Source organism: Elaeis guineensis, chromosome 16 (assembly GCF_000442705.2).
Source record: "Elaeis guineensis isolate ETL-2024a chromosome 16, EG11, whole genome shotgun sequence".
Classification (NCBI taxonomy): Eukaryota; Viridiplantae; Streptophyta; class Magnoliopsida; order Arecales; family Arecaceae; genus Elaeis; species Elaeis guineensis.
The window spans coordinates 42742972-42758781 of record NC_026008.2 but is presented as its reverse complement, the minus strand read 5'-3'; the positions used below and the strand labels follow the sequence as shown (position 1 = coordinate 42758781).

General features: G+C 35.2%; 1 protein-coding gene and 1 non-coding gene across 2 annotated transcripts; one reads left to right on the top strand and one right to left on the bottom strand.

The window, feature by feature from the left end:
* The first annotated feature begins 447 nt into the window (after positions 1 to 447).
* Positions 448 to 1169, top strand: LOC105059012 (uncharacterized). The gene has a single exon (XR_012137588.1). It is a non-coding gene; the product is annotated as an uncharacterized protein (transcript).
* Positions 1170 to 2688: 1519 nt separating this feature from the next.
* On the bottom strand, positions 2689 to 12510 carry LOC105059013 (uncharacterized). The gene is given in 12 exon segments (XM_073249998.1): positions 2689 to 3276; positions 3912 to 4008; positions 4493 to 4644; positions 5844 to 5953; positions 6127 to 6211; positions 7288 to 7307; positions 7310 to 7404; positions 8126 to 8242; positions 11370 to 11458; positions 11899 to 11997; positions 12081 to 12299; positions 12374 to 12510. Coding segments are annotated over 12 exon segments (1467 nt in total). The 5' UTR covers positions 12455 to 12510; the 3' UTR covers positions 2689 to 2973.
* Positions 12511 to 15810: the final 3300 nt, after the last annotated feature.

The following is a 15810-nucleotide window of genomic DNA, read 5'->3' as shown; positions in this document are numbered from 1 at the left end:
TAAGAAAGCAAACATCTCCGCCTGCAGGTGATGAATTATTGGGACCAAATGATTTCATGTCTTAGCTTCGTTTTTTAGATTTGGTCGTATAAGTTAATTATGGTGTTGAATTCCGAAAATTTGTTGGATCTTGTCTCTCTCCACATCTAATGCTGTCTTCATCCAAATTTGTTAGAATATTTTCTATAAAAAGCTCCGCAAATGGGAACCTAGCAATAGACTGAAACATAACAATTCATGAAACACAATAATTCGTGAATTTTTTTTTTAAAAAAAAAAAACTTTCTTTTTACAAAAAGCTCTGCGGTTTTCCCCGCTATTCGAATTACCCTTGTTCCCCTATTATCGATATCACAATTACTTATATTTTAAATAAATAAATAAATATGACTTCCTTCGCTATAAGAGTAGACCAAAATAACCGAAGTACCGCGGAAGCTCTCATCCAAGTGAAGACAACTCACCCGGTCTTCCCTGCTCTTTTCGCTTTAGACCTCCCGCCCGTGACCCACTCCTACTCGGCTCTTAGACGCCTCTGGTGTCTCTATCCTCCTTTCTTTCTCCTAGGGTTCTTCTAGCTCCGCCCAGAATCTCGTCGAAACTTCCCCTTCCTGGCGATGGAGAATTCCGGGTTTCTCTCGTGCGAGAAGCTCGATCGCATGGCGAATTGGGTGGGGGCGAGCGTCTCCTCGGCATTCTTCGCCTCCCTGGAGCGCTGCTCCTGCATCAATCTCAGCACCACCGACAACGAGGACGAGGCCAAGGCGGAGGAGCCAAGGACCGCCCTCTCATGCTCCCCAAGCCCATCGTCCACGACGCCCCCGACGAAGCCGCCAAGCCCGGCCCACAAAACGCCGGTACCGATAAGCTGCCCCCCGTCTGAAACCCTCGCTGCTACTCTCTTCTGCCGATCGAAATCAATGTAAATGATGTTCCGTAGCAATATAAGATTTAGGTGTTGGGTGACAGCTTGATGCGAGTATGTAGCGTTAGATCTATGTCTAGATGAAAATATGTTTCTTATTCTGAATTCTTCCGTCTTATTAGTTTCTGTGGTGGTCAAGAGCTGCTCCTTTTTTTATGTTTGAATTTTTGGATAGTTGTCAGATTAGTAGAGTAAAAGAAGTTGTACATAATAATATATTCTCCCTTTTGTGATTGTTTAGACATAGATCTGTGTTTGGATGATAAATTCTTCCTTATTTTCTACGATCCTGTGTCGTTTTTAAGTTTCTTCGGGTGATTTTTGGGAAAAAAAAAAGGGGTTAAATATATTTGAGAACTTGTATCAGCTTTGATTTTGGTTCTTGACATTGTTTATTTATTCTCTTCTAGTAGAAACACCTGTTGGTGATGATAATTACCATGTGAAACGAAATGAATGGCTAATGGGGTTGTCGAACGTTGTTGTCCACGGATAACTTAATTAGCTTTTCTGGCAAGATAATCTGCTATTCATTATTTTATTTTATTTTATTTTATTTTTTCGGTGGCTGATTGAAGATGTGGACGAGAGGCATCAGTGTTTGTCTTTATATGGATTTATTTTAGGATTGGTGAAGTATAGGATGGTTAGTGATTGGATGGCTGGTTGGGGCTGTTGAAAGGCTTTGGGGGTTATTATTATTCTTCTCTGTCTTCATGCTTCACACATGCCTGACACTAATCCAAAGAACTCATATGCTGAGCATTAATTTTAAGAACTCGGGCTTTCACGAGGTGAACGCATTTGCATCCGAGCAGCATCCCCTGTCCGAGATCGGAGTATCTCAATTAGCGGAGGCATAAACCAGTTAGGGAAATTCTTTGTGCACCATGGGAGGTGTGAAAATTCGGAGCACATAGTCATAATTTTTTAATATATATTTAATTTTTTTATTTAAAATAAAAAATAAAAAAATTATTTTTATTTTTTAAAAAAATTTATGACATCTTACTTCTAAAAATTCATAATTTTTATTTACAATTTTTATTAATGAGATATTTTAATTTTTTTTTAAATAAAAATTTTTATCATTCAAAATTTTTAAATAAAAAAATAGAACTACATGCATTGAATGTCCGTAGGTAAGTGGTTGAACAAAATTATCTCTTCATATCTGAAATCATATTATGACATTCCGCGATCATATTATGATATTCTACATAAAAGCCATAATTTGATACGAAATATCATAATATGCACATGATGTTATACTTTTTTGAAGCATATTATAACATTCTGCGTATATAGAAAATCATAATATGTCACGGGATGTAATAATTTTTTTCAAAGAATAAAGATATTTTTATCATTAAAATCAATGATTATATGAATCAATCACGTAAAACGATGTGTTCTATGTTAAATTTTCTATGCCACCTACAGTGATGCTCAGCGACTTCGATAGGAGACAAATAAAGATGATAGGAGACAAATAAAGATGAACGCACCCTATTTGCTTGTTCTCATGTTGTTAAACATTTCTTGTTTTCTAATATCAGTCCAGAAACAACTTAAACATCCTTCGTAGATTGGAGATGGCTGAGAGTTTCTCTCTCCTAGAACAGCTAGTGCTGGATATAATCAAGCACTTTTTTACCTTGAACTGGTCTTCGAAGCGATCCTGAGTGAAGGCATCCGTCGGATGGTTCCAATAGCATAGCACATGAGGACCTACTTAGCATAATTTCAACATCCATTGCAGGTTGAGAGCCATTCAATATTTTCATTTCAGATTAAGGGTATTATATTCCTCTTTAAAGGAGTCGGGCTCCTATAAACATGGCTAATAGACAATAATAATAAAGACCAGGACTTCAACTGATACCTCCGTTACTCATCCAGTATACATAACATACAACCGACGATAACAAAAGGACCCAAAAAACAAAAAAGGAAATAAAGGGGAAAAAGGAATTCAAAAATTAAATGGGAAAGTAGCAATGACATCAGACTAAAAGCAAGTGGGGGTGAAAAAATAATTACTGTCACTAAGGAGCAACTTTCATTCGTCCAGAAACTGTAATTGCCCACCCAACCAGCACAGCCACTAGGATGATAAAAATAGCAATTGGAAAGTTCAGACTGCTAACTTTTGATTTTCCACTGCCTGCTTTGTCGGTTGAATGTCTTCTGTTCTTGGAGTCATCAAGCAGAGATGCTGTATCTCCATGAGTTACATCCCAAAATGATTTTTCTGTCACTGTGGCTGCTACTGTTTCTGGTTCTACTATTGCAGAAGCCTCTACTGGTGATTCCATGGACATCATCTCCTTGCAGCGATCTTTCACATCCTAGAAACATGGTAAATGTGATGGTAAAGATTCTTTGATGCAAAGGAAGGATGCGCGAGGAAAGTTGTTCATGCATCATTCCATGCAGATAATGCCTAGGTACACAAGCAGCAATCAGGAAAAGTTGTGGAATCCAAATAAAATCTTCTCACGTTCTAAGAGAATTACTAGAGATATTAAAAGAAAAGGATTTTTCTATAATACAGCCATTAATCACGTTACAAGGAACTGTGGGATTCAAAGATTGATACCCATTTCATAACGCTAGAAAAGTTTATATCATAATCACGACAGAAACATTAAAAAAAAAATGTAAAGAAAAACTATGAAGAATGTATCATGACAATACTCTTCAGTATCTTGAGAGGAAGGCTGCAACTGTCTACTTTTGTTGGATTCAAGAGTCATGCACATGCTTATGCATGATTAGCACAGACGATTATTAACAAATTGAAGGTTGACATTCTAAAATAATAATAAATTTCTCATATAAAAGAAAAGGCCAAATGCAATTGAAAATGGGGGGGGGGGGGACCAATGTTAGTCTTAGAAAACTAAATGAACCTCAACAGCAATACAAGAATATGGAAAATAAGTACAATTTCCAGTTTGCCAGGAGTGAAAGATAAGCAAACCTCAAATGTTTCTGATGGTTGCATGTAGTCACAGATGAAGATGCCAGCGAACCATGGAACAAGAACTCTTCGAGGAAAAGAGAGGCAACAGGTTTTTCTGTTTTCAAAAGTATGCAAGCAGTAAGTTTATATGCAGAAAGGAAGATTACATGCAGAATGCAAGATGCCAGCCCATACGCACTGCGAAAATAAACAAGTAACATAGCATAGTTACAACTTGGAAGTATAATGACAAGCAAGAATATGGAACAAGGAAGCAAATGTTGCCAATATTTATGTGAAACAAGAGTGCCTATGAGTTGTTACGCACAGAATACTAAAAGACATTATGTCAAAACTTGGTTCAGCATTGCTTTTCCCAATAAGAATAACTATCTAGATTCAAGTGAACCAAAAAAAAAAAAAGAACAACAATAATATGATTAAGTCCCAAAAAGATTTGGATATATTCATCATCTAAAAGGCCAGTTTGTCAGCATTTAACAGCATGAACAGTAAATGATATTTGGCCACTAGAGCAATAAATATACTAACTGTTATTTTTTAAGCATAAGATCAAAAAATACCTCAGGGAAGATTACCTTAATTCGTGTAAAATGAGTTGGTGAATGGGCTTCCCAGCTGATGCATCTTCACATGCTTCAATGCTACTATTAGCAGCCGAGGCTGCTTCTCCTTCTGCCTCATCAGAGACGATATCAAGTCTACTTCTTAAACTGGTGATAATATCTCCCTTAGCATAAGAAAGCAATGTGAACCACATAAGTTGTCTAAAACAATCGACATGCAGAAGGATACAATTTCTGCAGTAACTACACTTTTTTGTCTTTCAAATGCAGACTAAATCTAAGAGATGCCTCTATGGAGTGAAATGCAGAAATCAATGATTGTTAGTGAAATATTACAGCATCCATGGGTTTCAATTATAAGAGTTGTGAACATACTTTATTCATCAAAATCCAGAACAAGTGTGCATACCATAAAATATTAAATTATATAGACAATCAAAAGCGAAAGATAGCAGGTTCACCAAATTGGCATCATAAGTTCATGAGTAACCACCATCACTCAAAACCCCAAAATCTATCAAAACAAAAAAAAATCAAAACTCAATTTTGTCTTGAAGTTCATAAACCTACAAAAGGATATAATTTAACAGAATGACAAAGTCTTGACAGTTTTAAAAATTCAGCAATATATGAATATACATGAATCTACATATTCATGCATGCATCACATATATAGTTAGGCAACCGTGCATACACAGAAGAACTCATATAAAAAAGAGATGAGAAAATTATGTTGATAAGATAAGGTATTGAAATGAAAGGGCAATTCCTTGCACCAAGGTGGAAAGATAATGGAGGCAAAGTTAGAGGAAATCCACCACAAAGACAACAAACCCCTTGTTCCCTGCCCCCACCCAAATTACAAGGGCATGAAAAATATTACATGACAAACACAAAATCATGGCCAAGACTTTTCTGCATCTTCCCTTAAGAACCAAGGATGAGAGAAGCTAGAAACAATCTCATCATCACTGCAAAACTTGCAGGTTTCTCCATCTCCTCTTATTTTGGTTGCACAAGTGGTAAGCTATGATGTGGAATGTGTTCATTATTTTTCAGTCCATTATACTGGGTACATATTTTAAAATTGACAGCCCTCTAGCATGCAAATTTTTGTTACCTATGTTCTAGGACAAAGAGTGCACACAAATATCAGCTTATATTGGCTCTTCCATATGTTATGGGCAGACGTTCTCTCAACTTGAAAAAATGCTCATCATTTACTTTAAATGCTTATTGTGCCAATGCTTCAATTTGGTACACTATCTGGCCCAAACTAGTTCAGATATGTTCAATAGATAAAAATGGGACATTTTTTTTAGAAAAACTAAATTAATATACAATAAGATATCTAATAAAATACCTTCAGATCGGCTATGGCTTGTGAAATAGGTTCTCTTGGACCCAAATATGCAGAGGCACAAACTGATCCGCTGAATACAACAAGGCCTGAAACCTCCTCAGAGCTGCATGCTTTACATGATATTTTCCAATTGATAACGAAAGAAAATATCAGCTACTTACATAAAACAGATAGGATAACAGGCTTATTAATGATGCTTGTACCTACCATTCTTTCTGTTTATGCTTATTGGTTTAAGAGATATATCAAAGAAAATGTGTTTATTTAGAAAATGGCCACGCACCTTCAGCAGATGTGTCTTTCTTGAATGGTAAAAGAAATTCGACTTTGTGAAAGCCCTCTGAAATGCTATGCAGATCTTCAGTCACCTAAATAATAAAAAATATATACAAAAAGGTTCACATCCAAACATGAGCAAAATTCTGAAAAGATCATTTTACAAGCAACACTATTCCAGGCAACAGTTTAGTTGGTGGCTGACATTCTAGACATACTATCTAAGTGGTGGATGAATGAGGGCTATAGAGAACTATCAACCTAGAGTAGGAATATTTTTGTTGATGGATCAAGATTACACTAAGTGTATATTATAGCTCAGAGATTAATTATTTTCTGTCACCTCAAAGAAGCACAATTTTAGAGGGTTTAGGATGATTAGGTCCCAAAATTAGGCCTTCAATAGTTTCTAAAATCATAAACCCACAATAAGTAGGATTTCTGTTTATAAATCCCAGATTGAATTACATTTGCATAACTTATTATTTAACTGATTCTTCTTTACCATTGAATATGGAAGTAGATTTTCGAACCAATCATCTTCATTTAAAAACAAGAATTGGTTGCCCCCCAAACCTCCTACTCACCCTACATCAAACTCAATGGGGGTTGCCAATAAGAGTAAAAGAAAAATTCATCATCCCTTATCCACTCTTGTAAAGAAAAGTGAATAAACCCTCCTTATTCATTCACCATAGTAAGTTTGAAGAACAACCCCAGCATTACAATGTTACCCTCTTCTCCTTGTTTTTCAATTGTATTGCATCTTGTGGAACATGCTTTGAGTATCATATCTTTTTTGAAACCCGTTCAAGAGAAAAAAAAAGTTTCATTCTAATGCTCATAAAGACATTAATCACCATGCTTTGAGTATCATATCTTTGCTTTACCCTTAATTTTCCCTATAAAGTCAAACTTTGAGTTGTATATTTGCCTTTCCGACCAATAAACATTAATCACTTGTATCAGCAAGAAATAAAAAATAAGTCAAAGAGTTCAATACATTTCAACATACCTTATGCATAAGATCTGAACAGTAACAAGAAACTAAAGCTTTAGTTCTTTTAGCAACATAAGAATTAGCCCAAAACTTAGTAAACCAACATTGTTTCCTTTCAATCTTTCAGATGTAGATCCTAGAAAACCATAATATAAGGAGCGGTCTTACCAAATTTCCATCTATTAAGACTTTGCACTCTGCAGTTCTTTGGCATGATAAGTTATTCCCTTGTAGAGAACATTCCTGAAAGTATTGTCTACAGATCCCACATGAACAATGGGTAACCTATATGATAATATATGGAACAAGCATTAGTTGAAGCACAACCTAATATTTAAAACTAGCATGAATCTAGTTATCTATGTAACTGCACATGTGTGCCACAGTAAGAGAAAGTGACAAAAGTATCCAGTACAAAATCTTTACATCAACATTGGACCTGATTGTGGAGAAATTGACAGCTTCACCATTTACAACTTGTCAAGAAAAACCCAAATGGCAAAGAACAAGGGAGGTTGAAAATGTCCATGCTCTCCCATGTTTAAATTTTAAAATAATAATAATAAAATAAAAATGTTCTCCCAAAAGAAAACAAAAAGAACTTGAAGCTAAGAGTTTGGACAAACAAACTCAATGAGGAGGCCGACTGCTTCATGGAGGACCCACAAGGGGTGGATCTGTTTTGCAGATCAGCTCGATCTTTAGCAGATTAAAGGGTTCAACCACAAGGGAGGGCTGAATACTCATGAGGCCTATAAAATATTTTCTATATCAAAGAAATAGTTGGAAATTTGAAAGTTTGAAATATTTGCAAAAAAAAAAAACAAGAAATTCAATAAATGCTATGCAATGCATGCAAAAAAGGTTTCATCCAGTAGTAGTTATATCAAATGTCAAAAGAGGGAAAAAAATCATTTTGTAAATGAACTAGTCTAACAAAAAAAATATTTACAGATAAGTTAACAAAATAAAACCCAAACTTTTAAAAGAGAAAAGTAAATAATACCTTATCACAAAGTTATACATGCATCTAAAAGCTTGAAGAGAAGCTAACAGCTTGCCCATTTTGAAGTCGCATGGATGCAAACTTCCTGATGCCAATGAGCAGTTACGACAAGCCCACCTGTCACATGGTAAAATTTAGTGAATTACAATTAAAATATTATTTTATTAGTAAATATCAATCAAGAGATTAAACTGATGCTGTGTATACTTAAATGTGAAAGAATAGTGTCCTACAAACCAATCGCATGGGTGATGCGATAGAGACTTTCTTGTGTTATCTTCATGCTCATTTGCATGATATTGATTATTTTATTTATGAGGTATTGTATTTTATCATTTGCTGCATCATATTTTTATGATTATGATAAATTTCATAAAATAAAGCAATGATTTTAGAGCCATGATGAGATTATGCCAGTGAGACCTAAAATCTTGATAGTCCCAATTTAAAATATTTTCAGTCATTGGATCATCGAGTCGGGGATCGATGATGCCGGTAAGACTGGTACATCCTATGTATGCTCGATGGAGAGGGTGGTTGATCTCACAATCACTTGTGTGGTGACACTAATACAAGGATGTAGGTACTCATTAGAGAATGAGTTCACCGAACTAACCCATAGAAAGAATATCTGATGGAGCCTTACAGTATGTCGACAGATGGTTCTCCAGTGGGAGTGGTGCAAGTAATTTTTTGACCTGAGATCACCACGGTACCTTGTGTATATGGATCCTTACTTTGGTTTATTCCCTAGCATGCCACTTTGAGATATATGTGGGATATTCTAGGTTCGGTGAAGTGTGCATGAAGGTTGTAAGTGGTCAACATGGAATCAATCACTCCTTGTAAGAGGAGAGAACATCCTATGTGATCTCCTAGGATGATTATTCTGAGAGTCTCTGGCCAGAGCAGGGATGAACAGTAGAAAAAATTTCTACTGGTTCATCAATCGAGTCATCATCATTAGATTGAGATATGTATGGATAGGTATTTGGGCTTGACATGATTTCATGCCCATGGTCTGTTTGAGATGTTGTATGATCGAAACATTGAATTGCACGGTAACTCGTCATGAAAGAATAATTTTGATATTTTCATCAAATTTCATGTCTTCTGAGTAGTCATGACACGTTGCTAGACGTCAATCTTGACTTGTGGACTTACAAGAATTAAGAGAGTTTAATTCGAGAATTAATTAGAAAGTGTTCTGATTAATTGATGCCTTTGGACCGATCTAATTGGATTAGATCATGAGTTTGGGTCCACTGCTGGCTAGATATGGAACTCAATGGGTCGTACACAATAGAGATTTGATCTCAGTCTAATCTATTTGGATTTATTGTAAATCTTATGGGTTAATTAAATTGCTAGCACATGAATTAACCCAAGTTTTCAATTTAGTTTAGTGCAAAGGTGTTTGTGCTAAACCAAGCTTGATGCCTTGACCTAATAGGATTAGGTTCAATCTTTGGTTTCCTGGTTTGGTTAACCAATCCACTTGAAAGTGTTTCATCTGGATTTATCCATCTCCACGCCAAACCCCACACCAAAATGAAAATAGCATGCCACATTTATTTTAGGCGTTAAGATGGAGGAGTCCTCATCCACTCCTCTTAATTTCCTTCTTATCTCCACGTGTTCCTTTATTTCCACACGCCATCAGATGGTGTCTTGGGATATGTGGGCACAGAAAAGAAGGAAGAGTCTTTCTCTGTGAAGAAACTCACACGCCAAAATTAACTGGGATGCCACATATTTTATGCGATGAGATTGGAAGAGTCCATCTCATTTAAAACTCTTGATTACCTTCCTATCTCTTCATTATTCCACGCTAATTCCTAAAGGGTGGCGGCATCAGATGGCACCTTGGATGGTGTGCGCAGAGGAGAGTCCTTCTGCAGATTAAAAACCCAACTAATTCCCTTAATAGGAATTAAATCACCGGTGAATATCTTTGGATGCCAATTGTTGGCGTCCCTTGGAGGCGCCCTTTCTTTCTTATTTAAAGAGGGCGTCTCCTATGTGATATATATGGCATTTTGTCTGGTGGTTAGGCATGGAAATGAAGAGAGAAAAGATAAGAAAAATTCAAAGAAAAGACAAAGAAAAGAGAAAGAAAAATGGAAAGGAAGGCAAGAAGAAATTGGAAAGCATGTGATGTTTGTCCTAAAATTCAGATTGTTCAAGTGTTGAACATCTAATTTGATTTTTATGTGGTGAGTTCTTCTAAGGAATGATTCCTAGTGTGATCCTAATGAAGGATTCAAAGACATACAAGTAGTGGTGCAACCCGTTCTTGAGAAGAACGATCGGCAGTGAACTTGTGAAGATGGCTGCAGTACTACGTTGAATTGAGAAGGACCCTGATCTGTCCCATGTGAATTACCAATGGAGGACTTCTACTTTGGAGTCTTGTGGAGATCCTATTATTACCAGATCCTCGTCTTCATGTTTGGTATATGACTTCTGATCCCTCGTTAATATGTATGCTTAAATTGTTTGATTGTAATCATCAAGGGGTTCCTAAGATTTTGTGTTCCGGTAGTCATGTTTAATTATTAAACTTGTTTTCAATAGTTGAATGCATGAAAATTTTTTGAAAGTCACATTTCGCTGCATTACCGAAACCCAACAAAATGGTCAGAACACCATAACTCAGATGCATTAGACACATAACTGCAAAAGATTTCTAATAAAAAAGTACAATCACTTGAGTGATATGTTAATGTTCCCAGTTAAGTGCAAGGAAATTGACCAATAATTTGAGAATGATTAGACACTTGCCGGAAGCAGGTATAAGTAGACATATAAAATAATAAAATTTTTCTATCCAATGCTTCAAAATGATCAGATCAGGTGGGAACTCTCCATGGACTTCTAGGTAGTCAAGCAGCTTCTTTCGGAATCAATAATTAATAGTGGTTAATTTTGAAATCAATGGAAGGAATTTTAGCTATTGTTTTTATTCTGTCAACGACAATGCAGGTAGTGGAGGATTTTATTAACTTATAGAAAAACAATTTTGGACTTGATTGAATTTGTAGAGAATTTCATCAACTCTCTCCTTCCGTTCCTCCTTGCACACACATAATCTGACATTAAGAACTAGATCAATTAAGACAAAATTCTGAGAATCTTTTACAAGTGAAAATAAAAGGTCTCAAGTCACAACAAATGAAACATGAAACTCATAATCAAGGGTGCACTATTAACCATAGCAAGAAAGAGAAGTTGGTTGAAGAACCTTCTTGGGCTATAAGAAATGTGAATGAGCAGCCTCTCATCAAATTCACTATTGTACCAAGGTGCTGCTTGAGCAACCAGCCTGACTGCCTGCAATAGTAGTAGAATGTCCATGTCAACCACACACCAAACAAGAGTACGAAGTTCCAATTGAGTGTAGATCAACAATTCAAAGGAAGACTCAGAAATTGCTATACAACTTATAACACCTAAGACCTGAGTTACACCTTGGACAAAGAAGACATACGTCATTACCCAACTCAACCAGAATACGTCAAGAAATAATAATGATTGCATAAAACTAAGCATAGTCAAGTTAAAAAAAAAAATGGCCAAATTGATGGATTACGATCAGGATCACTTGATTCGTAGATTATATAGCGTGGTTTTTGTCCTTCAATTCCTTCATGGCATCAATTAGAACCAAAAAGAACAAGTTTTTTTCGTCAACCTATTACTAATATGAACCCAGATTACTAGAGAACAATCAAGCCAAAACCACAATTTCACCAAGGAAACAAAAAAGGCACCTGCGCGAGTATCGACGGCGTTGTGGCCTTAAACGAGGCCTCGGACGCCCAGATATAGATCCCAACCACATTCATACCGCCCAGTAGCATCCTCGACACCTAAAAAGACATTAGAATCAAAACTTTTCGCCGTAAAAAGCCACAAATTGATAACTATCCATACTTAAAGCACTTCTTCTCACCTGGCGGGCATGTTCCCCAACCCAATCACCATCGATCACGAGGGACGGCTCCGCCGAGGCCTTCCCACTCTTGGACCCCTTCTTCTTGTCGTCTCGGCCCCCGCCCTCGGATCTAAGGGAGCAGGCGGGTCCTCCACCGTCGGTGGGCGGTGTGGGGATCAAATCATAGACGAATCCTCGGTTCGAATCAGAGCTTAGCTTACCTACGATAAGCCCCACCTGTTGAACAACACCCAAATCTTCATCAAGAACGAAGAATAAGCGCGAGGCGAGAGAGAACGAGAGAGAGATACTTGAGCGGGGACGGAGGATTGGAAGAGGCGATCCTCAGCGGATTTAAGTTGGGTTTCTTCGCCGACCACCGACTTCACCATCGTCGCCGGTGGCTGATAGAACGGCGCCGCAGCGAGATAAGAAGGTTAGAGAGGGGAACCAGGCGTTGTAACTCTGTCTTTTATCTTATATGGGTTGGGCCGGATTCTAGTCCACCTTGATTTCTGGGCAATCTAGGGCCAGATATGAACCAATGGGCTTAGATGGGCCAAGCTAGAGAGAAGTCCTTTTCCAGATTACAGTTGAATAATTACTTCAAAAATCAGCGCTAAATATAATCATTCATAAACGAGGAGTATACTATCTCCTTCAATTGATTCATATAGTCATCATTTTGCAATACATATTTAATATCGATAAATTAATTTTTTATTTAAAAAATTTATATGATAAAAATATTCTTATACTTTAAAAAAATTATGACATTATACGTTCATCTTATGGCATCCTGTATCCATAATATGCATGGGATGTCATAATTTTTTCTAAAAAATAGTAGCATTTTTGTCATTCAAAATTTTCAAATAAAAAAATTAATCTGCAGACATTAAATGTGCATTAAAAAGTATTTGGACAAAAATACTTCTCTTATATTATGATATCCGAGGTCATATTATGATATTCGGGACTGTATTAAGCCACAAGATATCATAATTTTTTCTAAAAGATAAAAATATTTTCATTATATAAAATTTTTAAACGAAAAAATTGATCTGAAAATATTAAATATATATTAAAAAATAATGATTATATGAATCAATTGGATGAGATGGTACACTCCATGTCGGATTTTCTACGCCGCCCATCCGTAGTGCATGAAAAATTTCTCATTTAGGTTGACATGTGTTTTTGGTGCATTAATATCAAGGGCTTTAAGGCCTCGGGCCTCCTGTTGTGGCTGGACCTATATCTAGGCTGGTTCATGTAGTCTATTCGTGCATGATTTTTTTTTTTTAATGAAATAGAGTGGGAAAATTCCACAGATTAAATTCTCAAGAGCAAAGTAACATATATGTCAGCATTTATTAAGGGTCTAATAACTGGAGGAATTTCAATAAAAGAGAAACAGTCTTTTCTTGTGGATGAAATTTTTTAGCCAGAATTTCAAACTATCATTATGAAGTTTAAGCAAAGGTGAAGAATTTGTAAATTGTAGACCTCTTTGTTCTTTTTGGTTAGCTAGCTTTTGTTGAGAGTCTTCATTACAAAAAAAAAAAAAAAAAATTCATTCTTCTACTATGGATATATTTCTAATGTTTAATTATGTCAAAGTAAAGGTGTCACGCATCGGATATATTTTTAATTAGAAATCATTGCAAGCCAATGAGGTGGCCAGCATCATCTGTATCACTACACAAGACCAACTCTGAGTGGACATTGACCGAAACTTAATGTTTGATTATGTAATTAAAAAAATTGGTCATCTTTATACACCACTCCAAACTCTTTTGGAGTGTTTTCACCTACTAAAAGCAATTAAACATAGAGCTTGCTCACTGACTCCACTATTTTATCATTCTCCTTTTACGTAGGACTTTTGTTTCCTTTGAAAAATCTCAGTACCTAAACTTTCTCTCCAATAGAAACAATTTGGACTCTAGCAATGTGGATTGTATTTGTACCCGAGTGTAACAAATGGTCTAAACATTTGTTATGAACCTATACAACTGCTTAACAAATAAGGCAAGATAAAAATTGAAAACATATGGTGCTGCGCATGACTTAGGAAAGCCACCTTAATTTGATCCCAATCCTATTTGCGAGTCATGCTTCCTTATTGGTATTTAAATTTTGCCTAGAGTATGAGGCAATATAGTACTCTCCTTGCAGATTTATTACCAATTACATGCATCGGGATTTGCATTTGGAGGAGAACGTGAAATTAGGTTACTTGAATCTTTGCTTATCTACTAATTTTTTCGAGCACATTTCAAATCTTAGTGGGCTTCTCAAAAGAAATGTTTAGCTTAACAACAAGAGATTGATTCTCTGTATATCTCTAAGATAATATATTCTAAGGTATTTGCACCTGGATAATAAAATACACTGGATTCTCCCTCCTTTCCTCTCATTGCTCTGCAAGCATACTATTTGTGTGAATAGATTAACAAAAAGCATGACATTGTATGTGATACAAGCACTATTAAATTTCGATGTTAGAAAGAAAGATTGAAAGATAATAACATCTCTTAATCTAAAAAATCTGCATAAGAATGAAGTTTTCTATTTACTTTTTTAATTCAGCAAGTTTTTTTAACTATTATTTGGATGTAGGAGGAAATTGAATAAAAATCAAGAGAGTAATTTATTATTTTTATTATAATGGTGGAATGTTTAGCGAAGTTTGGAGAAAAAAAAGATAACAATCTGTCATCTGTTTGAAAAGGATGGTTTAATAAATTGTTACACCAAATATGTATTTATCATTTCTGTATCACATCAAATAATAGAAAATCTTTTTTATATCAAATTTTATAATATTACATATAGTGGTATGGATTGGAGTGGATTCTACACAAATAAATACTACTATTAAAATATTCCTACAAAAATAATATGATCATAAATATTATTAAGCAAACTAAACATGGTAATCAGAATAATTTAGTTTGTATATAAAAATAAAGGTAAATATTATACATAAATGTAATACATATTATCATTCAATATTATTTCAAATTACTATTTCCTATCATTGTTATAAGTTTTCATGGTTTCATATATCATGCATACTTCTTCCCTTTGAAGTAGCATTTATTTTATTTTTTTATATTTTCCAAAAATCCTCAATTATTTAAGTGTATTAATGTATATGTAAAAGCTTTACCTTTCACAACACCCCTCTCCTACATTATTTATAATAACTAAAATATATTTTTTACAAAAAATATCCCCAAAATATTCGAAATTGAGGATGAAAAGTAGTCATAAGAGAGCCACTGTGACAGATCCATTCTCCATATTTTAGAGAGTACCAATGATATTTATACTTATCAATTCTTATCATGCTCATTACACTACTATTTGATGTCCTTAAGATGGAAAATGACTAATAAAAATGGTTATTTAAAATACCATGTCTACTACCAAAAATAAAGAAAAAGTACCATATCAATCGCATGAAATGTTTATTGTGTTTCTAAGAAAAAGATAGTTTAAACCTATCCCGCTCCTCCTAAATTAAGCTACTATATTGTGTGATCTTAAGCATGCCTACTGAGGCCATCTCTTATAATTTGAATGATAAAAATTTCAAAAAATTCTAGAATTTCACACTCTAAGGAATAAAATTGAGATGGCTTGATGCACTTCAATACATGGAGATGCTCTCATGTGTTTGATCAATCTATGGAAACTACTATTTCAACTTTCTTTTTAATCACAAGAGAAATTCTAT